The sequence below is a fragment of the Haemaphysalis longicornis genome, unplaced genomic scaffold (assembly GCF_048455015.1).
Source record: "Haemaphysalis longicornis isolate Haplotype H1 unplaced genomic scaffold, Haemaphysalis longicornis Haplotype H1 scaffold_1, whole genome shotgun sequence".
Taxonomy (NCBI): Eukaryota; Metazoa; Arthropoda; class Arachnida; order Ixodida; family Ixodidae; genus Haemaphysalis; species Haemaphysalis longicornis.
This window is the reverse complement of record NW_027526203.1, coordinates 462846708-462874528: the sequence shown is the minus strand read 5'-3', so window position 1 is coordinate 462874528 and position 27821 is coordinate 462846708. Positions and strand designations below refer to the sequence as shown.

At 47.1% G+C, this 27821-nt stretch overlaps 1 protein-coding gene and 1 pseudogene across 4 annotated transcripts; one reads left to right on the top strand and one right to left on the bottom strand.

Annotated features, from left to right (window-relative positions):
* Nucleotides 1-144: 144 nt before the first annotated feature.
* LOC144173511 (dnaJ homolog subfamily C member 5 pseudogene) lies at nucleotides 145-1119 on the bottom strand (annotated as a pseudogene).
* An 11718-nt stretch (nucleotides 1120-12837) lies between these two features.
* On the top strand, nucleotides 12838-25579 carry LOC144156167 (guanylate kinase). Of its 4 annotated transcripts, none has more exons than XM_077688021.1 (8): nucleotides 12838-12995; nucleotides 14324-14458; nucleotides 14596-14637; nucleotides 14730-14826; nucleotides 14926-15064; nucleotides 17571-17655; nucleotides 21549-21634; nucleotides 23663-25579. In XM_077688021.1, exons 1-8 carry the CDS (start codon nucleotides 12983-12985, stop codon nucleotides 23696-23698), a joined length of 633 nt encoding a protein of 210 aa, XP_077544147.1. In that variant the 5' UTR covers nucleotides 12838-12982; the 3' UTR covers nucleotides 23699-25579. The 4 variants fall into 4 exon arrangements, with proteins under 4 accessions (XP_077544147.1, XP_077544145.1, XP_077544146.1 ...); XM_077688019.1 differs by having other exon boundaries at nucleotides 23633-25579; XM_077688020.1 differs by lacking the exon at nucleotides 23663-25579 and adding an exon at nucleotides 21800-22744.
* The last annotated feature ends 2242 nt before the right edge of the window (nucleotides 25580-27821 follow it).

Sequence of the window (27821 nt, the reverse complement as noted above, 5' to 3'; positions counted from 1 at the left end):
ATGTACGAGCCCACATCACCGAGTCTACGGCCCCTTCCTAGTGCGCCTAGAAGCTGGGCAAAGACGAGAGAGAAGTTGACAGCTCGATTGTGGGCACAAGTTCACCTTGTAAATAAACAGCTTTATTTCATCTGCGAGAACACTCAACGCGTGGGTTCATGGCGGTGAAGCTTCTTGGTACATGGCTCCCCATTCGTCAACGACTGTCAGCTCGAGGCTGCCGGTTTACGTGGAGGCCTCTCCAGTTCCCGGGCGGACTGCAGCCGTCGTGCTGCCGGCAAAGTGTGGACCCCCACTGATCGGACAACCAAGAGGACGGGACGTCCATGGCCCGTGCTCGCGAAGAACCAGAATGGCACAGACGTTTCCTTTGAGAGGGATGGGGGAGGTATCTGCTGTTCCGACATACCTTGCGTCCCCCGCCTAATACAGGTCGCTGGTGGGCGAGCCAAGGTCGTCCTGGGTCACATCGACGTTGGGCTGGTTGGCGCTGAGACTGGTGGCCTCACTCGCATCGGCCGCCGGGGGAAGCGTCATGGCAATGAGCACAGAGCCGGGGGCGCCCAGTTTGGTGCTCGCAGTCGGCTGCGCAGTCACCACGGGCCCCGGCTGGCCTTCGGCGCCGGTGTCTAGCTCCTCGTGCAGGTTGGCGTAGTCTCCTGCCTCCTCCTTGGGGCGGCACTTGCCGAAGCAGAAGTTGCAACCGCAGCAGCAGCAGCAGCACAGGTAGCAGCCCGTTATCATTCCGCAGAGCAGGAATAGGGCCTTGCACCATCTGCTGGTGAGCACGAAATAGGTGTTCACGTTATCCTCGCCCACCTGCTCGGCCACGAACAGGCCCAGGGACCCATAGCTGTCGTAGATGCTCCGCTTGGTCTGGTCCGTCAGGATCGAGTGAGCCAAGTTGATCTCCTTGAACTTCTCGGCTGCCTCCGGGTTTCCTAGATTCTTGTCAGGATGGTACTTGAGGGCCAACCGTCGGTACGTCCTCTTAATATCTTCCGTAGTCGATGTTTTTGGTATACCCAGTGTTTCATAGAGGGAATGCCCAGAGGTAGACAGCTTTCGGCCGGGCTGTTCCATGGCGAGTCAGAGCGAGGTCCCGGATGTTCGCGCCCACGCGACCTTTAAAAAAAGAAAGGCCGTATCAACCCAGATGTGACCGGCCGAACGAATTGCTAAGGATTCCATAATTACTGGTTAATTCGGGTCGTTATTACACTGCACCTTCTTCCATTTCAGCTCCAGATGCTATTTTATGAAGGATACATTACGTCTCTCCTATCAGTTCTAATCGGGGCACAGTCGACGTTTTAGCCCTGGCGAATCCCCCAGTTGGGGGCACGTAGCAAAATCGTCGATCATCGTTATCACCGCTATTATAAAGACGAATATTTTAGGTAGGCTGAGATTATGTGTTTGAGGATCACGCAGGCACTCCGCATTGCCACTTCCCTTCGAAGGAGCACGGTTTCACCAACCGCAGGGCACAGCTCGGACCCCAGCTACGTGAGTGAACCGTTTGCTCGCCGTGGGTAGGGTCAAGTACACCGGGCACTAGCCGCAACCTGAAGCTGACAGGATAGTCATACGCTCCGAGAATCGGAATAGACATCTCTATACGCAAGTTCTGTCAAGTTAATGTTTTCGGTCATCGTCCCGAGTAACGACCACTCATGAAAACGAAGGACGTACCTCACATGGTATCGCACGCTACCAAGGGAGCTAGAATGAACCAGAGAGGGCAGTGCCCCTTTATGCAGGAATCTAATTTAAGTCATACCAGAAAACCCTCGTTTGTAACGAGGGTACCTTTATTCGAATTGTCGCTTTATTCGAAGATGCCCGCCAGTACATATGGCAACCCAGCACATTGGCGTTAGCCACCACGGATCATCGATACACCACTTACAGCGATTGGGCTACATGTCTCAATGACATCATTATAACGAGGGTGATTCTCACTGGCACGCTCACAGACAGATGGGATATCTGACGGATAACCAGTTACGTCAATGGTTCCACATATGCTTAGTTCGGTCTACCATCAAGCCTTAGCTGTGTTCGCGGAACAATCACATAATGGGAAGTTAGTAAATGTTCTTGTGACTACCGATTCCTCGGCTCACATCATTATTGCACCAACTGTTGCGCATTTATGCTCCGCTATTTACTCAACCTATTTAAGTGTCACCACTCTTTTCCTCTTCGGAAACTGCACTGGATGGGCTCTTAAACTGGCACTAAGGGCAGTAAACAGCCTCAAAGAGGCCACGCAGACAAAACAAAAGTTTGGCTCATTCAAAAGATTGCCTCGTTAGAATCATACTGACACTGCTGACACCGCTGTTAAGGTAAACTTCGCTCAAATGAGCTACATAATTAATTAAAAAGGGAATGGCCATGCGAATCATTAGCTCATTTCCACTAAAACATATGACGTCTTATGCACAGCCGTGCGATTAGCTGAGGCCGCGGCAAAAGTAAACGCAAGTTAGGCAGCGCTTATAAGCTTGCAGAACGAGTTATTTCCGCTTATATGTGATGCGTGTTCATTTTATAGTAGTAAGAATGGTAGGGTAACCAATGGCAGCCTAAGTACATGCAAACATAGAAGTACCAGTGCGTACTGCGGCTGGTACCGCGCGCCTGTTGCGCTGCTGAGCACGAGGTCGCGGGTTCGATTCCCGGCCGCGGCGGCCGCTTTTCTGATGGAGGCGAAAAGCAAAAACGCCCGTGTGTACGAGATTTCGGCGCACGTTAAAGATCCCCAGGTGGTCAACATTAATCCGTAGCCCTCCACTACGGCGCGCCTCATCACCTGCGTTGCGTCGGCGCGTTAAACCCTACAGTCAATCAATCACCGCACGCCTGTGCTGGTTACAACTGCACAGCAGTCCGGCGCTTTTGGGTTGCCTTACACGACACTGGCTGATTGGCGCAAGCGACATTGTCTTTCGTGACCTTGTTTGTCTTACGCAACCCCATGTTTCACTAAACGATTACTTTCTACCGTAACAAAAACAAGCCAGGTACAAATACGGTCAAAAACAAAGCAAAGTCGGACAGCGGTCTGTCGCACTTGGTGGCGCTATCTAGGAGGACTGACGGTAGTAAATAAGGTTGCGCAGTCCGCTGCAGAGACTAACAGCGCACTAACATTCGCTTGAAGACCTGTCTTTGTTTCGTCATCGCAGACGTCACGAAACGCACGATTTGGCGGGATAATCAAAATTTTAACCTAAATTGATTTATTTCTCAGTGAAGAAATCATCGTTTGCTGCCGGACAAGCACTGGGGGTACTATAAAACACCAAATCTTTCGAATAAAACGAACTTGTATTTTGTCTGCATGGCCCCTTTAATTGTACCTTTAGAACCATGTGCGCAGTTTTAGGGTACACACTACTGAGCGATAACAATCATTTCGTAAGCTATAAAACGATTAAAATGTAAAGACACGCGCCTGCTGATCTATAAAAATTGATCTCACGTATGGGCTGGCTGACGTACGAATAACACACCTGGCAAATTTTCGTGGGCTTCCTTCATCTTACATCCAGGAAATAGCGCAGAGATGTAGTCGTGGTTAGTGATGCCGTATTCTGTACCATAAAAAAGTGAGACATTCTAGACACAGCTTCCTGGGCTACTTTTTAATACCCAGGCGAGGACTGCAGCTTTAACACTTGAACATATGCTGAGAGCGCTACAGAAGGATATATAATATCGGCGTTTAGTGTGTTCTAAGCAATTTCACCCATAACAACACATTCTGTTCTGTATGTTTACACTGTATCTTCATCAAACAAGCAAAGTTCAAAGGTTGGCTAGATTATTAGACTTGCGCGTTGAAACACTTTCGCCTGAGCTCTTTACTTTGGAATGGATCTTTCTCAAAGGCTTCTCAATTTTCTGGGGCCCATGCCCCTAGATCGGAATTAGTTGCTTGTGTTTGTCAGAACTCTGAATGGGAGTGGTAATACACGCAATTATGACAGCCATGGTGGCTGCGGCATTGGTGGTGGAGATATGCATCTGGACGCTGTGAGTCCGAAATTTCTACCGGTGTGGCCGGATTTCTGTCCCACAAATATTCTTGCGTGAAAAAAACCCTAGGGCTCTGAATCGTTCCGGACTCCTCTATCACTACGTCCATTTTATATTAATCTATTCCTCTGTTTGGCTCACACAAGGCGCCTATTTTATTTTCCAACAAGAGGTCACACAGTGCGAACTGCGCTCTCGACCAGCGCAGCGGATTGTGCCAGCGCTGCCGCGTGACGCCAGAGGCCCGACTTCCCTGCACGAACGCTCACGGCCGTGGCGTCCACTTCGCAGGCTGCCCAGTGTGTTGACAGCGAAAGTGGCAGTGCCAGGGTGTCTTCCCATAAGAGGCGCAGCTCTCGTTCGTAAGTCAACTCGGCCTGCGAGACTTGCCCCCTGGTGACGGCCGCATCCCCCTGTGTAGGGTGACAGCGCTGATCCGGGAGCTGCGGTCCTATCTGGGCTTCGCGCATCGGTCACCGCCGCCGGAACCTCTTGCCGACAGCGACAGTAAGCCACGAGCCGTCTCGCCGCGTTCTAAGTTACGCGCTTTCGGCACGGTAACCGTTACCGAGCACCCGCCGCGGTGGCTCAGTGGCTGAGGCGTTGTGCTGCTGAGCACGAGGACGCGGGTTCGATTCCCGGCCGCGGCGGCCGCTTTTCTGATGGAGGCGAAAAGCAAAAACGCCCGTATGTACGAGATTTCGGTGCTCGTTAAAGATCCCCAGGTGGTCAAAGTTAATCCGGAGCCCTCCACCATACGGCGCGCCTCATCCACCATACGGCGCGCCTCATCAGGCGAAAAGCAAAAACGCCCGTGTGTACGAGATTTTGGTGCTCGTTAAAGATCCCCAGGTGGTCAAAGTTAATCCGGAGCCCTCCACCATACGGCGCGCCTCATCGCCTCCGTAGCGTGGGCGCGTTAAACTAATCTATCAATGAAAATCAAACCGTTACTGAGCCCGGCGTTTGTTCTACTCCTAGAACTGTTACGGCCTCCTATTGCAGGTAGGTAGACGTCAGCGCATGCGTGCACCCATGCTTCGATCTTACGCCGAGCGTATCGTTGCTGGAAACATCACAAAAATGCTGGCTATATGACGTTTCGGTATTTCAGTTACAAAATGAATAGCAAGCTACGAAGATATGAATCTTCCAGCTCGCACAGAACGCGGCTGAACGACGTATGTACACTATAAACTCGATATATCTCAACAACGGCTGTACTTCCGTGTGCTGGCCCTGCTGAGTAGGTCTACAAGACAAGCAAGAGTGAAAGAAGCGAAAGGAGAGTTTAGTTTCAGGATCCATCTAGTTTAGTTCCATCTTTTTTTTTTTTTTTTCAACTCCGCTAGGTTTCCTCCCCCTCGGTTAGCAGTCCGGGAAAACGCCCGAATTCTCGTACTTCGCGAACTGAAGTAGAAAAAAGTTTAGGAGGGAGGCATATTATTTCGGTCGTCATACAGTTGATACCTTACCCACCAAATGCACGGCGCGATGCTTTGGCTTTTGGCTGTGGGACAGGACTTTACGATGTATACATGTAAGCTTTTGGAGGGGCACCCCTTAAACATTTCATGCTAGCAGTGATTGCTAGCAGTGGTAGCGAATTTCACAAAGGGTATAAGTATTGCAGGTAAGACTTCTTGTTTAAGACCGTCAATAGTTGGATTATATTCTCTAGGAATAAGTTCATTTACTTATTCATTGATGGCTGCCCTCTGTGCATCTCTTTCGTTACTTGTTCGCCACAATAGCCAAAGGTTCTTACATAAACAAGTACTGCAAAGGAAAGGAATAACCTCACTTCTATTCTTCCGATAAATTCTGTTTCGTACAGCGTACGGGCGAAAATTCCGGCCTCTGGCCCTGCACTTCTGTTCACACTGTTCTGTTTCTTATTGTCGTTGCATTGCGCTTCGAAGAAGCCCTATGTCGTTCAAAGCTAGAACTTTTGCGTGGGGTTATGAGATGACACCATAAACCATTACGTAGTCACTGAACACCTTGAAAGTTTCTTCATGGTGCCTTGAGACACAACGTCTCATTTCGCCAGCAGCTTCGGCATACGCTGGAAGATCAACGTGTATGCAACTACAGGTGGCGGCGGAACACCGCCCTCGAATCCTCCTACTTTGCTCTCTTCAGTCAAGCTTGACCTCAAAATTTTTTTTGCGTGCTATCAAGAGAAAACTATTACGTGAAGCAATTATAGGTTGTCTCAGAATCATAAGGAAAAAGCCCGTTTTTGCGCAGCAGCAGCAGCAACAACAGCAACAGCAATACTAATGATTATGATTATGATTATGATGATGATAAAAATCAATCAATCAATCTTTATTAAAATGCCCAAGAACAGCCGAAGCTCTCGTGCTGGCGCACTCGAGGGACAAAAAGGCAGCACTGAAATACATCAGAAGCTGACAAATAAACGGTCAGTAAGAAAGGCCACTGAGTAAAAAAACCATAAAAAAAGTGTCAAAACTCAAAGTGTCAAAAGTGTCAAGAAAGGTTAAAAAATAAAATAATGTCACCCAACCAACACTGCACAATTAATAGAGACTGTAATGTCTGGTCCATTGCAAAAATACATTTTACAATAAACATAGCAATAGGGAAAAGTAAGTTGGAAGAAGAATGTCTTTAAAAGCACGGGGTAAAGTGAAGCTTCAACTACACATAAAAGCATGAAACAAATAACAATAATAATATTGAGCCCGTGCCAGAACAATGATGGTTTTTAGCCGATATGCAAATTCTTAGTTCCCCAAATCAAAGACTGCAGCTCACTTTTGCGTCTCCGCGATGGGACATTGCGCAATGCAAAACGCCGTGCTCGGCTTGCGTGTTGTCCCGACACACATACTTTTTTTTAGTGAAATCGTATGTTGGGCATCGTCATTCACCGAATTCGCACCCTTGGTCACTTAGATTGGGCATTCTGGAGTGCTGCAGTGAAGAAGACCTACGGGAACTTCTTAGAATGTTCTTCTCCCTCCTCTACTCCTCCGCCCTTTCATATTTTCCACTTACTCATTCCCCTCTTCCACCTCACCTTACCGTTCCCTTCACTCCTCTACCCCAACCACACCTCACCCGCTGAATTTTTTCATCCTCTTTTCTCTCCTCTTTCTATATATCCAACTCTTTCTCTTCCTCTTCCATCATCCTCTACATTCAGATTTCCCTCGCCCTCTCTTCATCCTCTAGTCCCATCACTAATTTTCATTCTACCCTCCTTAATGCTTCCCTGCTTCAATCACCCTCCTCCCCCTCCACTTCATTCCCTTCCGAAACCTTCCCTTTCCCACCAATTTTCAGTCGTCCTGTCCTCTTCTCCCTCTCCAGACCCCCTTCTTCTCTTCTTCGGCTACACTTTTTCATCCTCCTCTCTTTTCCCTTTTCTCTTCCATCTCTCCATCCCACTCTCCTTCTTAATTCAACTACACACCTCTCCCTTTTTTTAAACCCATCCCCATCGTCAATTTCCCTTTCTCTCCCCACCATTTCCCTCCTCCCCCTCACCATCCCCAACTCAGATCGCACCGCCTCCTCGTCGCCGTCCCCCTACACTCTTTTTCGCATACCATCGTCTCTCTCTTCCACCTCTCTCCACCTCACCCACTACATCCCACTTTCCATTTTCCCTTTCCTCTATCTACGCGGCTCTTTTTCGCACCAGTCAGTCACCCACTAATTCCTGTAACCCGCTATGAACAATTTTCCCAGTAACGTTCCTGCTTGATTCAAGGTACAGACAGACTACCAGATCAAAATTTTCGGTTCGAAGTAGCCTAAGAAAGACCGCCATCTTTAAAAATCATGTGCGGGGTATTGGGAACAACAACTAATTGCAAACCCGTACGCAGTTCTGTTATTGTAACACATTCTTACGGGACAGTGCGTTATTGTAACTACAAGGGGACATCACTGATGCGTTTTAATCTCAAAGCAGCGCGTCTCAAGGGGCAAGATTACAAAGCCTTTCCACATCACGAGGTTGAAGCAAAGCGTCTCAAGCGTTCAACTGTGCAATCATGCTTCCGCATTCACTACCCATAAGAAATGCTTAGGTGTATATATGTTTCGTGAATGTGTGCAACCCAATGGAACCGAAACGGCGTCGCTGGATAATCCGCCACTCCATGAATGGTTGGTTCTACCCTTGATTGTTTTTTTTTTTCGAAAAGCGTAAAGCGGAGAAGTCTGCGTTTTTGAACAAGGTCGAATAATGATAACAGATTTAGCACACAAGTCTGTTAGCGTATGGAGCGCAGTTTTTTTTCCTTTTGAGAGTACCTTAGGACAAGACATTGCACGAACTAAGTATTCGTTTTTTAAAAAAAAAAGGCAGGCTAACGCAGATCGAACGGGCAGGAAGGCAGACGGGGCGAGCGCTGTTCTGTTTGTGAAGTGCTCTTATCTTCTTCCTTTCTATACGTTTCGCTTGCTTTAGCGCTGCTTCGTTTTTGTGTGTGTGTGTGTGTGTGTGTGTGTTTTTTTTTTGAGATGCGAATTTATAGCACAACCTGCAATCTGCTGCTACCCTGGTTCCGGAGTAGCAGCTTCAAAAGACCCCTGGTTCCTGCTACTACCGCTAATTTGCCACTTTCAGTTCAGGCCATCTTTCGTTGGGTTCCGCATTATAGCGAAAGCACATGTGATCAGAGCCTAAATGCAGTGGATAAGCAGTTATTAAAACATATTTTTAACTTAAGTCATATAGCCGCTGATTGCAAACAAATTATGTTTGGCCGCCAAACAATCGAATTGATAGCATTGATAGCAGCATTAAGTGATCTTCTAACCGTTCTAACTCACGGAGGTGGCGCGCCAGAGCGGAGGCCGACGCCATTCAGCTTGGTCAAATGGTGGTACTACTACCATAATTATTCCGTGGGGCGCCTCGAAACATGCATGAGCGAGCTCAAGAGGTCACGACATACGTTCGCCAGTGCACGGCATGCCATCATTTGGTTATCACGTTCACCCGAAACCGCGATGGAGAGTCAATACCGGCGCCTTGATGACCGTCGAAAAGTCTCACGACTGGCACGACATGTTGTCCAGGATGTTCCATCACAAGGAGGAAAGGTAGCGGCCCCTCTTGAACGAGGCCAGTTGCGCTGCTGAGCACGAGGTCGCGGGTTCGATTCCCGGCCGCGGCGGCCGCTTTTCTGATGGAGGCGAAAAGCAAAAACGCCCGTGTGTACGAGATTTCGGCGCACGTTAAAGATCCCCAGGTGGTCGAAATTAATCCGGAGCCCTCCACTACGGCGCGCCTCATCGCCTGCGTTGCGTCGGCGCGTTAAACCCTACAATCAATCAATCAACTGAACGAGGCCAGTCTGTTAAGAGAATCGCGGATCTTTGTGCACTCTCGAGAGTGGCAAAAGCGGGTTCTGCCCACGTGTACAAATCCTGAGCAGCGCATCTTGCCTGGTATCATGTGCAAAGTCAAACCGCCATTGACCATGCATGGAAAAAGGATCCCGCACTGCAGGGAATATCTTTGTGCGTGCACTCATACAGGATACCTTGACAAGCCTTGCTCCAGTGTGTCAGCGGTTTCTACTCCTCGGAAACTTTCCCCACGCGTCAGCCCGCACTATATACGCGATTACGGACCCCGACGAATGTGGACCAACCTATGGGCGTCCTCAATACCGAAGAAGGTCTCCAGCAGGCGGGGTATCCAGCGTTGAAACTAGCTGTAGGCTGAAGCTTGACCACCGCCATAGTGTCCTATTACCCCTTCCTCCTTTCCCGTGCTTTCGCTGCTCACACACGCGTGTGGTGCTGCAACCCTATCGATACATCAGGTGCATTTTTAAGTACATAAACAAGAGCACCGACCAGGCGTCTTTTGCTCTAAACAATAACAAAGATGAGGTTACGTTGTATGAATGTGGATGCATGAGCCCCTCCGAGGTGGTTTGGGGAGCCCTGGGATTACCCCCACTCAAGACACACCAAAACTTACGCGGGTGGTTATTAGTTATATGGCTATAATATAACTATATGGTTATGTTGTTATTTATAGGCATATAGAAACATTATTATATTATTTCGTTGACGTATTTTTAAAGTTATTTCTTTCTTTGTACCGCCCTGTCATATCAATCGTTTGATAGACACTTTCAGACTGCTGCGCGGACTCTTTGACCCAAGGTAATCGTATCGGCCCTTTCCTTCAGTTTCCAGCCAGCGATATGCGTTCTTCCGAAATTCGGATATAGTACATCTATCGCTTTGGTGCACCCGACCGCCATACATGACACTCTGGTTGGATTTCCGCCGCTTACTTACCTTTTTTTAATTAATTGATTGATTTATTGTAACGTTTAACGCGCCGACGCAACGCAGGCGATGAGCAGCGCTGTAGTGGAGGGCTCCGGGTTAATTTTGACCACGTGGGGATCTTCAACGCGCGCCGAAATCTCGTACACGCGGGCGTTTTTGCTTTTCTCCTCCATCAGAAAAGCGGCCGCCGCGGCCGGTAATCGAACCGTCGTCCTCGTGCTCAGCAGCACAACGCCTTAGCCACTGAGCCACCACGGCGAGTACTTACCTCTTCTAGGGAATTTGTTTTTGCGTGTTGAGAGGGATGGCCGTAACTGGGTTTTATAATTTGACCACTGAGCTGTTCAAAATGCGAGTTCAAAGGATGGCAGATTCGGCGAACCATCATTCAATCAGAGATCGATGTGTAGGTTCTATGCCCGCTGTGGGTGAGCGCATTGGCGGATCCAGAGGGGAGTCCGGATGTCCTGACCCCCCACCCCTCAATTTGGGAATTTGTACCCCCTAGAAGATGACCCCTCATGTAGTAGAAAAAGTCTAGTTGAATATTTTTTTCTATTTCTTGTATTTGGGGTTTGAAATATTTCAGTGAATAAAAAAGACTACTATCTTCATCCTCCTTTTTATCATCATCATCATCACTGGTAGAAGCTGACTCCCCCCTCAGAAAAAACCTGGATCCGCCCCTGGGTGAGCGAGGGCGTATGCGGCTGCGAAAGGTGTCTCGATGCAGGCACCAAAGTTCGTGTTTCTAAATGAAAAATGCGGGGAACTGACAACAGGTACGCCATTCGGGTACGCAAGAAAATTCGGCGGCGAAGAATGGTTTCGGATAAAGCAGTATAGGAGCGGTTAGTAGTCTATGGGAGGCATTTGTCGTGATGACGACATAAGATCATAATTATGATGACGATTCTGCTGCTGCTGCTGATGATGAGGACGACGATAACGCAGAGGAGGAGGAAGAAGAATTAACTATGTGCCTTCTCCCGGACGCAGCAGGGGCACCTCTCGTGCGCGATTTTCTTAAAACGTAACCACGCGGAGCTAAAACGATCGTGCCCGGTCGTTCGTCACGTGTCTCGGTTTCCGTCTGTCCAAACTTGATTTCCGGCTCCTAGCATCGACAGAAGTCCTCACAGCGACCGCAGCTTCTCCCTTCCTACCGTTAAAAAAGGAAAGAAAGAAAGATAAAGGGCACTGCGAACTTAACATCGCTAATGCAGACTTCTATTTAAATTTGTAGCTTCCAGAGTGAGGCAGGCATTTCAATATGCGAACTTTATCTCCCTGTATATAATTTTTTTTGCTTGACGTATATTTTCATTCAGCATAGTAAATGAAACGGCGAGGTATAAAAATTCGGGAGCAAAGCATGAATTCGGCTATCACAGGATAGGAGCTGGAGGAGTTATTAGAGAGGCCTTCGTGCCGCAGTCGGCATCCAACGGCTATGATACGGCTGATGACAAAACAATAGCGACGACAATTATGATAGCTGCAGTCACTTAATCACAGCCGATATAAATAAAACAGCCTCCAAATTAAGCAAAGACAAAGGGATTTAAGCAAGAACGTTGACAGGTAAATGTGGGGCAAAGTGAATTAAGCTATAGATATACCGCGTCCATGTCGAATCCATGGACATCGGAAACCTGTACTTTTTTTTGACGTCGTTCTACCAGCCCTCCAACAACCCCAAATTCCCTCCGGATAAAAATACTGAAAGTCCCCCCCCCCCCCCCTCTCTTTCCCGCCCCCAAACTAAAAAATAAATTCCTCCCACTCAACTTGAAATAACAGCCAGGCTAAGTCAAATTTACTTCAGACACGTTGCACAGGTACGTGCTCACGCCAAATTTACCCGTATCCACAACAAAACTATTGCTTTCAATTTTGGTTTCCACAATATGAGATGAGACGAAGAGGCTATAATTAGACGTGGATAATTGTCCGTGAATAAGACATGAGCTAGCATAACAACCAGACTGACAGTGAACCTAAACAAAACAAGTAACGGAAATAATTTATAGTTTTTAAATCGCTGCACGTACAAGCGCTCGACGCTTGTAGAGGGACTGTGGTCCACCCAGCATGTTTCTTCTGTGTGCGCCGTCACGGGGCAGCTGTTCTAAGTCAATATTGTTTTAAAGCAGTAGCCCACGGAGATCTTTTAGAGCCCCAAGGTCTCCTCCCCCCCTTTGTTAGGTACGGCCCTGCGACGGGCCTCGCTCGAGCGAGAGGGCATCGGGGTGGACCCCCGGCGTGGCTGGCGGCAGTCGAGCGTGCCGCGCGGCCGACGAGGGTGGTGGTTGTCACGCGGCGTGGGGCTTCGGCGGTCCCCCTCCGCCGACGTGTGCGGATCGGCGTGGACGCTCTGGGCGAGCAGCGACAGGCGGCGCCCCTCGACTCGCAGAGGCGACGTGATTCGTGGAGGGCCCCACGAGCTATCTGGCTTGCGCAACCGGGCCCGCCATTTATGTCGACCCTCTTGGCCGGCTCGCCAGAAGAGCCCCGAGTGTTGGTTGTGCGCGCTTCTCCCTTCACCCCGGTCCGAAAACTCCCGTCTGCGGAGTCCGTTCTTTACCCTACTCTTCGGCAAGGCTCCGGACTGGGTTTCCAGGAAATCACCATGAGGATGAAAGGTTGGTCCATATGCTACGGCATCGGAGTCTGTGAACGCGTAGTGCGGCTCCACGCACGGGGAAAGTGAAGCTTCGGAGGAGTCGAAACGGTGGACCGGCTCGGGCTCTGTACAGTCACGGCACTGTGGCAGCCACATGGCTCTTTTCTTTGGTACTGGGTTGGGCATTCCGGGGCCGATCGACGCCAACGTTTTCCCGGAAAGCCTCATATGCGTCAGCTAGCTGCCGCTCTAGCCACGTGCGTGCGCATCGATGCGTAGTGTGTCGCCCGTTGGCATGAAGGCTGAACGGACTACTTGAGTTAGCACCACGATTGCCGGTGCGTTACATGTTTAACGTAAGCCGCGGTGATCACGTGTTTACGGCGTGGTTTAGCATAGTTCGGAGGCACGCAAATTTATCGGGTTGGAAGAGGACTGGAAGTGGTCACACACCCGATGTGTTCATTGCTGAGCGCGACCGAAGTCAGCAAATATTGGCCTCCTAAAGCTTCCCTGCGCCTAGTCCTACACCAGCTGTTCTATCTCCCGATTATTGTTTCCACCGTAGAACTAATTAAGGTTGAAGTTCATTAGCACAAAACTTTTGAAAGTACTTGGGCCCACCCAGTTTGTGCACTGACGAGGCGTCGGGGCGCGAGCTTTTTTTTTTGTAAACCATCCGAAGTCGTGCCTGTTTTGACCTGCCCTCTTTTTAAATTAATCGAAATAACAAATGGTGCAGGGCTTGCTACTTTGGTGCGTGGCAATGGTTTGGAGAAATTGTTAATTTTACCCAACTCCTACGGTTGTCCGGAAAATGCGCAGGCAACGCGTCCCTCTGCACGCGTGCGACCGCCGTGACTAGGGCGCCCATTGGCGTGCAGCGGCCGACGCCCCCAAACCCACTACTCTGCCGCTCGTGCTGCCATCTGGCCGCGCTTTACAAACTACTTCCTATTCATTGTCGCTGGTTGCCTGGCATTGTTACACCGGCGAGCGATCACCGTCACCACGTCCGTCTGCTTCGTAGCTGTGTAGGCCCTTTATGTGTAGCCAGTGATTTCGCTCTCCTACACGGCTTTCTGCGGACATGTATAGCATGGTGAACCACACAGGTAACGCTCTTTTCACAGTCCCGTTCGCGCAATGAATGAATCGATGATCTGCGTCTCCTCGCCGTCTTGTCAGGCATGCATACGTGGAGCTTAGCTCGGTCTGTTGCGTGCTCGATTGAGCGAACGGTGGGCTGGATGTGGCGATTTGTCACCATTTGTTCTCATCCACGTCACTATAAACGTTCGTGGCCTAATTTGTCCCCCCTCTTCCTTTTTTCTGTTCTTACTGCAGGCGGGCTGTCCACCCTAATACACATGTCGGCCCTGCGCCCACTGGTCATATGTGGGCCATCCGGCAGCGGGAAATCGACGCTGCTGAAGAAACTGCTGAAAGATTTTGGCGACTACTTCGCTTTGAGTGTGTCCCGTAAGTGCCATTGTTTTCGCTGTAGCCAAGCGTTTTGCCAGGTGCTACGTTGGCCCAGTTTATAGTACTAGAATGCCCGCAGCCCCGAAATAGCCCTCGGGGACTCATTGTCTTCTTGTTTGATTTTCAAATACCAGATACAACCCGGAAACCAAGGCCTGGTGAAGTGAACGGCAAAGGTAAGCGTTTCGGGTTCCGACGTGACCACGTGGTGTAAACAGTCGGGCCCTAGGACGCGTGCCTTATTATTTTCGTTTTCGTCCTTTTTCAGATTACCACTTTATATCCCGCGATGAAATGGAACAGGCCATTGAAGCGGGGGAATTCATCGAGTACACAGAGTTTTCCGGGAACTTGTACGGCACCAGGTAAGCCACTGCGGACAGTTTTTCGTTCTATATTTTCTCCTCTCTCTGCAGGCAGTGAGGCGAGTGAATAAATGTATTTCTTGCTCATTTGTTCTTTAGCAAAAAGTCTGTGCGGGATGTCCAAGACCAGGGTCGAATCTGCATCCTTGACATTGAAATCGAGGGTGTGAAGAACATCAAGAACACAGATCTGAATCCCCGCTACATCTTCATCAAGCCTCCGAGCATGAAAGCTCTTGTAAGTCTTCCGTAACTCTTTTAAAGTAAGTTTCACTGCTCTTTTTTTTTCCAACTTTTTAATTGCTCATATTGCCCTAGTATTTGTAGGGTGGTTTTCAGGCATTGCTTGGATGCCAGGTCAGTGTTGTAATATGTATTTATTAATCCTATATACACCGTGCCTTGACCTTTGTCATCGCCGGAGGGTGCCAGGTCAGTGCATTCACATCAGGTTGTCCAGTGACACAAAAATACGTTGTGTGAAGTCTGCTGCAGGCTTATTTCATCCGACAGTGAGGAACCGCGCTGTCTCAGCTCTTTGCTCTATACCCAGCCGGTGCTCTTCTTGGTGGTATTGTTAGGCCTCCAGCCATTAATGTATGGACCATTGCACTGTTACTAGTTGCTTCACTTCCTGCCCTTTCTTATTCATGTGGTAAAATTAAAATTATTCTTGTATTGCAAGATTTGTTTACTTGCTTTGGTGAAGGACACTGGTGAAAGGCATTTGTTAGCCCTGACTCTGATATCGTCACTGTGCGCGTCTGCATTACCTAAATAATTTGTGGTGTTACTTTGTTTCACATGCTTAGCACTTGTGTCACACGGACACTTCAGTGACTGTTGAGCCGAGCGATTGTCATTGAACATTGCAGCAATCGTCCACCTCTGTAAGGTTCAGTGATGATCGCCTCAACATTAATCAAAATTGGCCTGCATTTATGGAAAGTTGGATTGGGATTGTAAGAATTGTCAATTATAGGTGGTGGGCTGATTATTCAACTTAGTATTTGCCATCATGCAGAGCTAGGTTTTCAAAACTATGGATGGGAATGGTTGCCAGTGTGGTGCTTTCAGCACATTTCACCAGGCACGTTTCTCATTCCCCTTTGTTTTCTTTTCTTTTGTGGAAAAAAGGAATGGCGTCGCCAGGTGGTGCGAGCGTCGCTGTTTGTAAATAGGAACCATCACCATACCACTTGGATGTCATGAATCATGGCCTCTTCCTGTATTTAAGATCTCAATTTTCTGTAGTTTGTGTAACAATGCAGCAAAATTGCTTAGCACCTAAATCTGTTAAAGGGACAGACAACCGATTTTTGTCGCGTATATGTTCTCTAGCTCATATGAAAGCCAGCGTTTTATATAGCCCGGTAACAACAAGCAATTTTTAAACAAACTGGTGGAAATAATTTTAATTTGGCAGCAAACTTCCTGAAATCGGAAGGGTGGCGGTTCGTAGTGTCGAAACTTGACACTACAATATGTGTCCCTGTCACGTGACCTGCAAACCTAGCAGCTACTGTAACTGCTGAAACGTTTATTTACGTATTGAAAACCTTTTAACACAAGTATTTGTACAAGCTTAAATAGTATATGTATTTCTAAACATTACTTTGAAAATTCTAAAGACACGCCGCCCGCCGCCGCTGGGTTGCTCTCAGTGTGGCTAACTGAGCCACCATGCCCAGAATCAACGGCACCGTTCAGTAAACCGACCCAGCGAAGGAGCTTTGACGATTCTGTCTGAGTAAGGGGCGTTTGTTCTGCCAAAATATTTGATTTCAGTCTCCAAATACGGCAACGGCAGCTTAAAAAAAAGTAGCGCCCGGGGAGAATCGAACTTCCCGCCTCCACAACGTGAAGCCAGTTTCTACCTATCGTCTACCCCAACAGATGGCGCATTCGTGCAAAATAGACCCTTGCATTAAAAAAACACGTAAAGGAACAGGAAAGCCTGCAATTCACACTTTTAACTGGGAACAAGTTTTTAAATATCGTTTTTTATTTCGCATACAGACAAAAGTATGTTGCCGAGCTACTCTATATCATGGTTGCCAGCATTAGTTTGGGAGGGACACATACGGCTCGTAGATCAGAAAATTCGATTTAAAAAGTACTAGAGCGTTATCAGCAAAACCGTTTCTCGTCAAGGTGCTTTAAGTGATGCCCTTTCATTTGGGATAGAGAATATATACTCGACAAAAATCGGTTGTCTGTCCCTTTAAGAATTTCTCTGCATTGTACCCTTTCAAGCCTAAGCCTTTCATGCCTGCCACCTGATTTATGTCGAGACCCTGTCACAAGTTGGGGATATTTCTATCCTCAGTTCAGTGCAGTCTTGGTTGTGGAATGTGGTGCTTATGATATGCATCTTATAGCCACTGAAAAAATTTGGAGCAGGGCCAGTAACCGTTTTATGTAGCTTTTTGTCTTAAGAATGTATTTTCAAGGATTTCATAGTGCTTATATCGTTTTTGGTGGTAGTGGGCAGTACTTTCCAGTGAAAATGATAGACTTGGCCGTAACGCTGTTGTTACTGTTTTCATTGTCAAGTCTTATCGGCACAAAATTTCCCGCTACTTTGGTTCAATAATAGCATTGTCAATGAGGATGATTGCGAAAGCAGTAGCTCAAGCACATTGCAGAAGGTGCCTAGTGCTCTTTCCTGCGGCAATGGGTGGGTTGTGTGATTTAGTTACGCTAACCTCGGCCTTCCTTCTTTTTGCTTTTTCTCTTTCCAGGAAGAGCGGCTCAGGGGCCGGGGAACCGAAAGTGAGGACAGCTTGCGGAAGCGTCTGGCACGGGCCAGTGAAGAAATCGCCTATGGTAAGTTACTACTCTTTCAAGCCTCGGAAGCGCTGCTTGCGTTTTAAGGCGTTGATATAACTAGTAGCATTTATATTGCTGTGACAAAGGGCAACCTATCTAGTTCTGGCTGTGTCGACATTGTGGAAACGGCGGGATTCGTTGCGAAGGCACATCATATGCTCTGTGCCAGCAGTGCATGGAGGGACTGCGTCTCCATGCAAGCCATGTAAATTTGGTCGCCACAGGGTTCCACAACAGTAGGTCAGAGAAGCCCAAGCAGCAGAAAGTGCCAAGCCCAAGCATGGCAAATCATCAGTGGCCAGTGTGTCCGAGCTTGGCAATACCTTGGCCGCCATCGTGTTATTGGCCGGTATTTGGGAAAGGTGACATGCCGAGAAAGAATTGACCAAGCTCAGGAAGGCCAATATTGGACACCACTTGGCAAAGCATGTTGCCGTAACAGTGTCTATACCTGGACGCAAAGCTATTTTTATGCGCATTTTTGGCTTTCTGTCCAATCATTATGGCCAATGCCTATTCTACGAGTTGCCTTGGGGCCTGATTATTGCTTTATACATGCCATTTTACAAAAAATTGTTTAATGCAAGCATTAAAATAATTTAATGCATGTACTAAATAATTTTCTGTGCAATGGCATGTGTAAAACAAAAGTCATTAAGTAAGTAACCACAATCGACATTGCTGAGCGACATAACTAATATAAATCGAAGGCAAAAATAATGTGGTAATGTGGGCGACTGTGGAAACGACAAATTATCGATGGGGCACGCCTCCCCCCCCCCCCCCCCCACACGCACACACACAAACACCTTATCGCTGGTGCTGTCACTCTGTTCAGGCTGGTCAGAAGGGTGCAAAACTGGTGGAATCTTGTCACTGTTGCGCACACTACCAGCTTATTGTGTCCAGTAAGTTACGATTGTTGCATCACTCGGCAATGTTGTTTGATGTAGTTACCCCTTTACTTTATCTGCACTCCGGCCATGGAGACAGATTGTAGCTCGAATACCACACAGTGCAAATACTTGATTGATAAGTGCTCCGGATTAATTTTGACCACCTGGGGATCTAACGTGCGCCGAAAGCTCGAGCACACAGGCGTTTTTGCTTTTAGTCTCCATCAGGAAAGTGGTCGTCGCATTCGGGAATCGACCCCGTGACCTTCGGCTCAGCAGCATAATGCCATAACCACTGGACCACCATGGCGGGTCAACAGCACCAATACAAACTGTAAAAAGGAAAGCATAGCAACACCTGGACCTCACAAGACCAACGAAAAGCGAGCTCTATTTATAGTCAGTGTTTTATGACACCAGCTTAATACATTCCACCCTTGGACTGCCCACGGGTCTTCCTTCAACACATAGTAGACTTGAAATGAACTTGCAGTGCGAGTACGGCAGCTTGTTTGAAAAAAGGAAGCCGGGAATAAGATAGCTAGAATTGACATAACACAAATATAAGCGCAGTGTGTGACCGCTTACTTGTTTGCAAGGACCCACAACAGCACGTAGCATTCAAGACATTACAAGTTAGGCGGGAAAAAGTGCAAGCTCTTGCGTTTTCAGCAGAAGTAGACAAATGGTGTTATTTCATGGGCATGAATGCGTCAAACACACGTCACCGACACCAAAACGCACATCGCAGGCACTAGCAGGAGTGCCAACGGCAGTTGAAATGCTAAAAAAAAAAAAAAAAAAAAAAAACACCCGAGAGAGCAACACACCTAACACCTACACCATGGAGAAAAGAAAACAGCAGAAGGGCCCAACGCATCAAGCAGTGCACTGGCCAGTGTTTTAGGGCACACAAATGTTTAATGCTGCAAGAACGGAATAAAATCTCGCGCGTTTTTCCATTACTCTGCAGTCTATTTTAAATAGAGCAACTATTTATAAAAGAAGTGTGCACACATTTTGCACCCTACATGGGAGTGGGGGAGAGTGAGGGAGTCTGGGATGTTGGTTTCTCTTGCTGCTGCTCACAATCAGCAGTGTGTGCGGGCAGTAATAGCGGCAGGACTGCATCTCTAGTGTTGGAGGCGTGAAGACTGGGATAACCAGGGAAACACGACGCAGTGAGGAGCCACTCTTGGGAAAGCTTGAATTTTCTTCCTCGTAAATGGTAGCTAAGCACAGTGGACGCTATGTTGCAGGGGTGTGCTTTTGTCGCAGCCTTGTGAATGAGGCTTCCAGTTTAATTCTTGGCCACACAAAGTAAATACCAGCTGCCTTAGAGGGACACTGCAGTGAGTTTGTCGAAGAACTCTTGTTCATGGCTGTATTGGGCTGTGCAATGCATACAGCCCTAAAAGTCACTATTCATTGTCTCATCTGGGAAGAGGCACCATTTGTTGCCTCTGCATGAGCCACCACAGTGCTGTCGCACCACCTTGCGATGCGGTTCGGGTGATCGCAGTCTTTGAAATCTTGCTACCCGCCGCGGTGGCTACGGCGTTGAGCTGCTGAGCACGGGGGTCGCGGGTTCGATTCCCGGCCGCGGTGGCCGCTTTTCTGATGGAGGCGAAAAGCAAAGACGCCCATGTGTAAGACATTTCGGCGCACGTTAAGGAGCCATAAAGACAAAATACAAGTTTGTGTTATTCGAAAGATTTCGTGTTTTATAGTTGCCCAGCGCTTGTCCGAATGCAAACGATGCTTTATTCACTGAGAAATATAATCAATTTAGGTTAAAATTTTGATGTTCCTGCTAAATCGTGTTATCGGGGCCTGCAATGACATCACAGGAACCGACTGCTCTGCAGCCTGGGGTCCCTTGATTCACGCGTCCGCCGTACAGGGTGGAGACACATATACGCTGGTGCCGCCATTTTGGGTCACTCACTCGCCACCGAAGCAAGTCATTGTATCAAAACCACGCTAAAATTATCACCACAGCGCGGTTAACTGGCGAAGTTTGAGTCATCTTATCTGTTTCGCGTTGCTGGGTCTCGTGGGAAATGAAAAGAACAACGCGTTGAGCACGTTGACCCAATTGAAGCGGCACAGGACCGTTCAAAGGGTGTCTCCACCCTGTACGGCGGCGCTGGCATCGAGGTACTCGCGCGTTTGTTTATGTTACTGAACCTAGATGGCGCCACCATACCGGAGCAAGCCATTTTCTGCTTTTGGTTTGTTTTTGACCGTATTTAAACCTGACTTGTTTTTGCTCTGGGAGAAAATCGTTTCGTGAAACATGGTGCTCGCTCAACAAATATGGTCACGTAAGACATTGGTTTACTTGCAATACAATATTTACTATTGGTTCGTGAACAGCTAATGCAGGTTAGACGCGCTCACAATGTGTTGAATGCCTCCTTGCAGTCTTGCTGGTTCGTAGCCACAGCCAACATGCCCAAATCGGCGAGGGCCACGGTGCAACAGAAACAGCACTTTCAAACAATTTTATTTTTCATCATAAAATGCGTACACCTGCCTAATAACAAACTGCCCATAAGCTACACTACATTTTTTTTTTTCAATTACATTTATGAAGTTAAAAACTCCCTCCAGTGCCCTTACAAGTTGGTTAAAAAATAATAAGCAGTTATTTTTTCATCCTATTGTGGGCAATTTACTGGCAGTTTTTAGTTGCTGAAGGAAGGAAGTTCAAGGCTGCACAACAGTAGCGCTTTTTGCAAAGAACAAAGGGGTGAAGGAGCGGAACTGTGTTGTGTAGACTTTGTGATGACTGTCTGGTACCGCATAATCTAGAGATTGTGTAGTGTGATGTTGCGCAAGATTGTTGAAGATTTTGTAACCTTTGTATTGTACCTTGTGGCCTGTGGCTAGAAAAAAAAAATGCCCTCATGGTTGTGCTACAATAGCTGTGCAATGTGGTAGCCTGTTTGAGTAATGCTTTCTTTTTTCCCCCTCTCCATCTGTCCACAGGTGAAAACCAAGGCAACTTCGACCTTCTGCTGGTCAACGACAACCTTAAAAGCGCTTACAACAAGCTGCGAGATTACCTCATAAAGGTAGGGCCCCATACTGCAAAAGATGCCTCGCCTTGACGTCCCACACTGTAGTGTTACCAGAGTGAAAGTGAGCATGGCATGCCATTGCAAAAGCAGTCTCTTGCATGTTGCGGCATCTTGCACATTGAGAAAAACGTCCCCACCATGACTTTTGCTGCACTGTAGGAGGTATTCGCTGCTGCCAAGCCACCCGTTTGTGACCGTCCATGAGGATTCCGTGCCATCTCAATGATCTGACGAATGAGGGGCACCAGCAGCTGAAGGACAGCAGATTTGAACTAAGACACTTGCTCTCCCCCCATGGGCAGCATTGTAGTCGAGCATTTGTAAACTACATAAGATACCTGCTTTTTAGTGGTTTCAGGTCCCATTTTTAATTTTCAATCGGCACTCTGCTGGTTCATTCATAAATGAAATGCATTTCTTTGTAATACCCATAAATCTGCACGCTGCATGGTGGTTGTGGGGCTGAAAAAATTTTCTTGCCTCCTTTGTAGTGCTTGAACACAGCAGCTGGGTTATAAATTGGTACATTGACAATCCCTCTCATCTTTTCTAATACACTGCTACAGCAGAAATATTGCAACAGATCATTTGCCAACTTCATCTCTGACTCGACTGTACATAGCTGCTATGTAGGAAGGCAACATATTGTGGTGCCTTCACATTAAACACTGTTCATCTTGCATCATTTTTACATCATGCATAATTGTAGACATAAAGCAGTTTTTGTGCCAAATAAATGTGCAGCCTTGTCATGGTGTGGTGCCCTCTATCTCGTCAATTTTTGGTTTACTTGGATGTGTAAAGTTAAACAAATTAATGAAATGCCCTTGCTACGCGGGCATTTCGAAAGCCTTGAAACCAAATGTCCTTGGCTTCAAATGCTACCATGTAGCAGTTCACTACACAGCATTTTGTAAAGGCATTGGGTTAAAATGCCATTTGAGTCCAAGGAGCACCACCACTGATCTTCGAGGCTCTTAAATACCTTTGAAATGCAGCCATTTCTCTTCATGCTGCAAGTACAAAAATTATTTACGTGGTAAACTTGGATTTCAAAAAGCAAGTTAATTTTCCAGTTTTCTATCACTCAGTCTACAATTGCAAGGCAACTTTGTGCTTCTATACTGGGGGTGCAAAAAAAAAAAAACCCTCTGAATCCTTAATGTCCATTCTGTTTTTTGCATGGTTTGTAGGTTATAATCAATATTGTCACTCGCAATTTTTGGCCCTGTTTAACTCTGATATTACAATTTTTTGTCAAGTTATGAAAAATCGCTTCGCTACACTAGCAACACCAATACATGGCAGGTTAATGTCTATATTTTCAACTGCCTTTGAGAATGGTTCTGTAGATTGGCTGGCACTCCTTCCAGCTCGAATGGCATTGGAAATTTCGAATGACATTAGGCTCAAATTTCGTTTCAAATTCCTATGTAGCAAGAGTGTCAGCAGCCAACACCTTTTACACTGCATAATTTTAACTAAAATCCACTGTGTATTCCCTGCATGTTTCATTTTTGGTTCAGCAGTGAGATTTAGACAAGGACAAGTGAAGATGACACAGGCACTGTGTTCTTGTCTAAATTGTGCTGTTGAACGAAAAATGAATGCCAACTTGCCCAATTTACCATCGTCTTGAACCATTGTTTTCTGCATGTGTAATTTTGCTGTTCATATGGTCTGCATGGCCTGTCTTCAAGGGCTTCTCATGGAGCAATACAGTAGTAAGCTAATGAGTCTCAAAAGTGCAGCATGCTGAATGGTCACATGCATGCCAGCATGAAGGGCCAATTCTTGTATTTTTTTCTTAAACTATAAAACTTGAGGGCATGATGTTTACCTGCCACACAGCTTTTCCTGTCATATGGAGAGCGAAAACTGGATTTACTTGCTGAGTATTTTCGTCTGGTTTTTGTTTGCAAGTTTGCCACCTGCATGTTTCAGAGCACGGTGATTGAAGCAGCACTTTGTTTGCTTTTGTTTCTTGTGTAGGAGTACAGTGTGGGTTTCTCTATTATCCAGGAAGTGGAGGAGCTTCAAAAGAAGCCAAAGATCTAGTCACGCATGTCATCCGTGGACTCAGCGCACCCGTCACACCTCATTCTTCTGTTGCCTGTAACTTATTACGGACTCTCGCTTTCCTCTCCCTCTCTCTGCTGTAAAAGTGATGTCTGCTCTTTTTGCCAACAAACCGATGGTCTTGGTTTTTAGACAGTATTGTTCCTGCTGTTCTGATGGGCTGTTCCACTTAGCAGCACTGATGAAAGGGTGAATGGTTCCGGTTTACTTTATTCATTCTTCATTTCTCATTCTATTTAAAAAGCGTCGTTCATGAGTTATTACTGTTGTGACACGCTCATAGGTGTACCGCTGCATTTGTGATACTGTTGACAAGGCTTAAGCAGAATCTTGACCATGTGTTTGTACAGTGACTGTCCTCTGTAGGTCTGGGCTCAGTTGTGCGTGGTATGTGTGTGTGTAAATCCGCTAAGCCGTTAACCTGTCACCGCTTAAATCTAGGCCCACTGTTGCGAAGTGACCAAGTTTGAAGTATTTACTATCTTGAGCCTCCTTTGATTCGGTGGAGAGCAGAGCCTGCGAAATTTCTATTTCCTAATCTCTTGCCTTTTCCACCAGGCAGTTGTGCTTTGCAGGCATTCATGATTGGTTGTAACTGGTTTGGCCATTTTTGGACATTCTTTTTGTACCCTTCCCATTGTGTTGTGTAGAAGGCCCACAGAAGTTTGGGGCTGGTGATTATGTGCAAGCTAGCAATGAATTGTGGCACAAGTTGTCGTGTTTCAGACTGGCGGGTTTTCTGCGCGTCTGTGATTGTGCGTATTGCAAAGTGATGACAGCATGTGTACTCGAGAATCTCACCTAATTTAAGCAACCTTTTGGGGTCCTGGGTTTGCCTGTTTCATATTGTGTAAGGTTTGCCATGCAAGCCTTTGAGGGGCTGTTTTATTTTTCTTGACATCGCAACTTGTTCCGAGCTGGTGAAAAGGTGGTATGGACTTGTATCTATCACACTGTGTTAATGTACACTGTTTTTCTTGGACCAAAAGAACCAATTTGCTTATTTCTGCATTTTGTTTCTATACAAACACTTCAAAGTGTGTCATAAAAATGTTTCTTACGATTGAAGATGACCAGGCTAGTTGGGCTGTCCTTTTAAAACCTGCTATGTTTAAGGAGTACTGACACTAAATGGGCATATTTCGGGCTTTGGCTCGTGTGGGTCACTGCTAGCTTGGCTTCAAAAGCACCCAATGCCAGCCTTTGTGACCACCTGTTGCCCGGTCCCCCCCAGCCAAGAGAATTAGCCCTGGAGCGTTCGGCAGTCCTAAAGCTGCCCAGAGGTTTGGGGGTGGGGGGAGGAAGGGGCAAAGGGAACTCAACACGCCACCAAGCTGAGCCTGAATTTTTTATTTTGTGGTGTTCTTGCTCTACACCAGCCTGTCAATTTCATTCCCAATTACCATGCATGTGACTGAGAGCGAAGAAACAGACCACTTGCAACTTCAACCAAATTTTGGCCAGCTGGAAACTTTTATGTCACAGAGCAGCGCCGCCGCCACTGTTTCCCAGCCTCTTGAACTGTGGCAGTAGTACTGATTTAAAATTGACTCCAAGCAAAGTAAGACGCTCATAATTGCAGGAAGCCAGTTAAACTTTGGTGTCAGTACTCCTTTAAAACACAAGGTGAATAATATGTGGTTTGTCCTAGCCAAACCCTGCTTAGAACATAGTACAATGTCGTGTGCCGATGTCAATGAAAGCTATCTTGCTGACAGTGTTGATCAGTTAAGAACCTGCCCTGCAGCAAGTGGTCTTGGTAATAGCGCTCTTTACATTGAGCACCACTCTTGACTTGATATATGGTTCCTACTATATTGGCTTTATGTGTACCCTGAATAAACTGCTCCTGAAACCATGCTTATCTCTTTTCTGTTGGGAGATGTACACAGGATATTCAAAAGCTTGATGGTTGAAGTCTGGGACAAAACTACAGGACACAGTGTCTGCTATAAAAATTGCATAGCACAGGCATGTTAGACTTGTACTTCGCAATTAATGTACAGCTGGGAGCAGCATTGCATCAGCTACAAATGCAAAGCAAGTGTTTGGCTGCTGAATGTAGAAATCTGCACCTCCATTGGGCATATTTCGTGACTGCTCCTCGTTTGGGCTTTTTCCTTCCCAAGGTGAACATTTTATTTTAAATGGATATAGTTAAGCCATTCCTCTCTTGCAGGGATCAGGGTCCTGTAGGGATCTGGGTACAGGGAACTCTCAAGGGGGATCAGGGTACTGTAAGCAATGTTGTCATTAGGTGGGATGTGTAGGAATCCTTTTAGCGACACGACCATGTTATTGAAAAGAAACCACTTCTGGTTCCTTGTCTTTGGGAAGATCTGATGAGCAACGGAGCAATAATTGCCAAGATTGGTATCTGTTCTGCTGTATGCAGAATAAACGGGGTGCAAACATGTGGCTTTCTTAGTCCGTGTGTGTGTGTGTGTGTGCGTCTCCAGATTTAAAGATCATGCGGATGTCTGATTACAGAAACGCAGCGGCTTAAAATAGACTAGAATCGCGGTTATCAAATGGAGCTCCATGTGGGCACTTAGATGGTTCCCTGGGTACCTTCGCGACAGTCCCACTGTTCTTTTTTCCAAACCTTGCTATCAACGTAGAAAAGGTGGCTTTGCCGCATGGCACACACTTTCCCCGCGTAGCAGGCGCTTTAAAAGTCTGCTTTTTGCGAAACACAAGTTGCGCGAGAAAGCCAGGCGGACATAGAAATGGGTGTAAGGGCGACGAGTTCAGCTGCACGAGTCTGACACGTATATCAGCGCATTTCATCGTGGTGTTCCTTATCACTTCTGAAAGCCCGGCACGTTCATGGTTAACAACCGCTGGCCTGGAATTTTAATGAAAGAAAAGCTTGGTTTGAAATTTTCAGGCACACGATGGCGGCGATAAATTTTATTTCAGTGGGGGGACGAGGTTGCTGAAACCGGACGCTATGTATTGAAGGGGTCAGCTTGTCAGGCTACCGGAGGTCGCTAATGAGGGAAAAGGGGATAGGAAAAGAGGTCGGCACACGCGCGCTAGGGGCATCGCGATATGCGCTAATGTTACCCGGGATGCTATAAAATATACTACGGTGGGGTCGACGAGGATCAAGTATGGCACTAAGTGAGAGGAGGTGCATATGCGGGGGGCATGCCTTTGGTATGTATCTATGTGTTTGTACACATGTATGTGTATGTACACATAGGCAAGATTAAAGGACCATATATGCAACGTATAGGTAAAAAAAAAAAAAAAAAAACGAGGAGTTAAACAAGGCTCCGGCATTTGTTGATAATCATATCGGAGGTAGTGGCCGTGTTGCCAAAAGCCTTTTTGATAAATATTTCTCGGCATCTCCTGGTGAAGGAACCGAAGGAAACGTCGTACTCGGCTGTGATAACTGTCGTTCTGCCGACCAACAACGTCTTCCATCTCACGATCGGCTATGTTTTTCCATCTATCAACTCATCTCCGGATCACAGGTAGGTCTGTTTCCAAGAATTGGCCTTTACTAGCTGCTCACGCCCCCTGTGTTCCGTTTTATTCCTATATCCTTATACCATAGAGCTTCTTTGAGAAACTATGTCTTAAACCACTGCTTAATTTTTTAAGCTTTCCACCACGTTTTTATCGAACCAGCATAGGTCCTCGTGGTATGTTGAAAGGCTGATGTAGAGAAAGAAAGCTTCGTTTATAACTGAACTGCGGCGCAGCAAAAAAGGCGCCCGAGTTTAAGTATCAGAAATAAAAAAGCTGATAGAAGTTTTATTTTTAACCGAGATAAGACAAGCGGTAGGGAATAATCAAAACAAGTGTGGTCGAACAGGGCGGTGAAGCTCCTACAACGGGATAAGAGCGCCAAAACTCAAGGAGGAAATAGGACGAACTGAAACAACCAACGTTTTAAGATGAAATAAAAACGCTGGAAACCCACGAACAGTCGTGAGACGGACCGGGACTGGCCTTGTGACGTCGTGTAGTGACGGTAGCGCAGAAGCATGGCAGAAGGGCAGTTGGGGCAGTGACGTCAGCCGCCCGGCTCGTCGTAAACCAGCGGCAAAACGCCAAAAGCGGCCGCCACGGCGTTAGTGGCAGCACC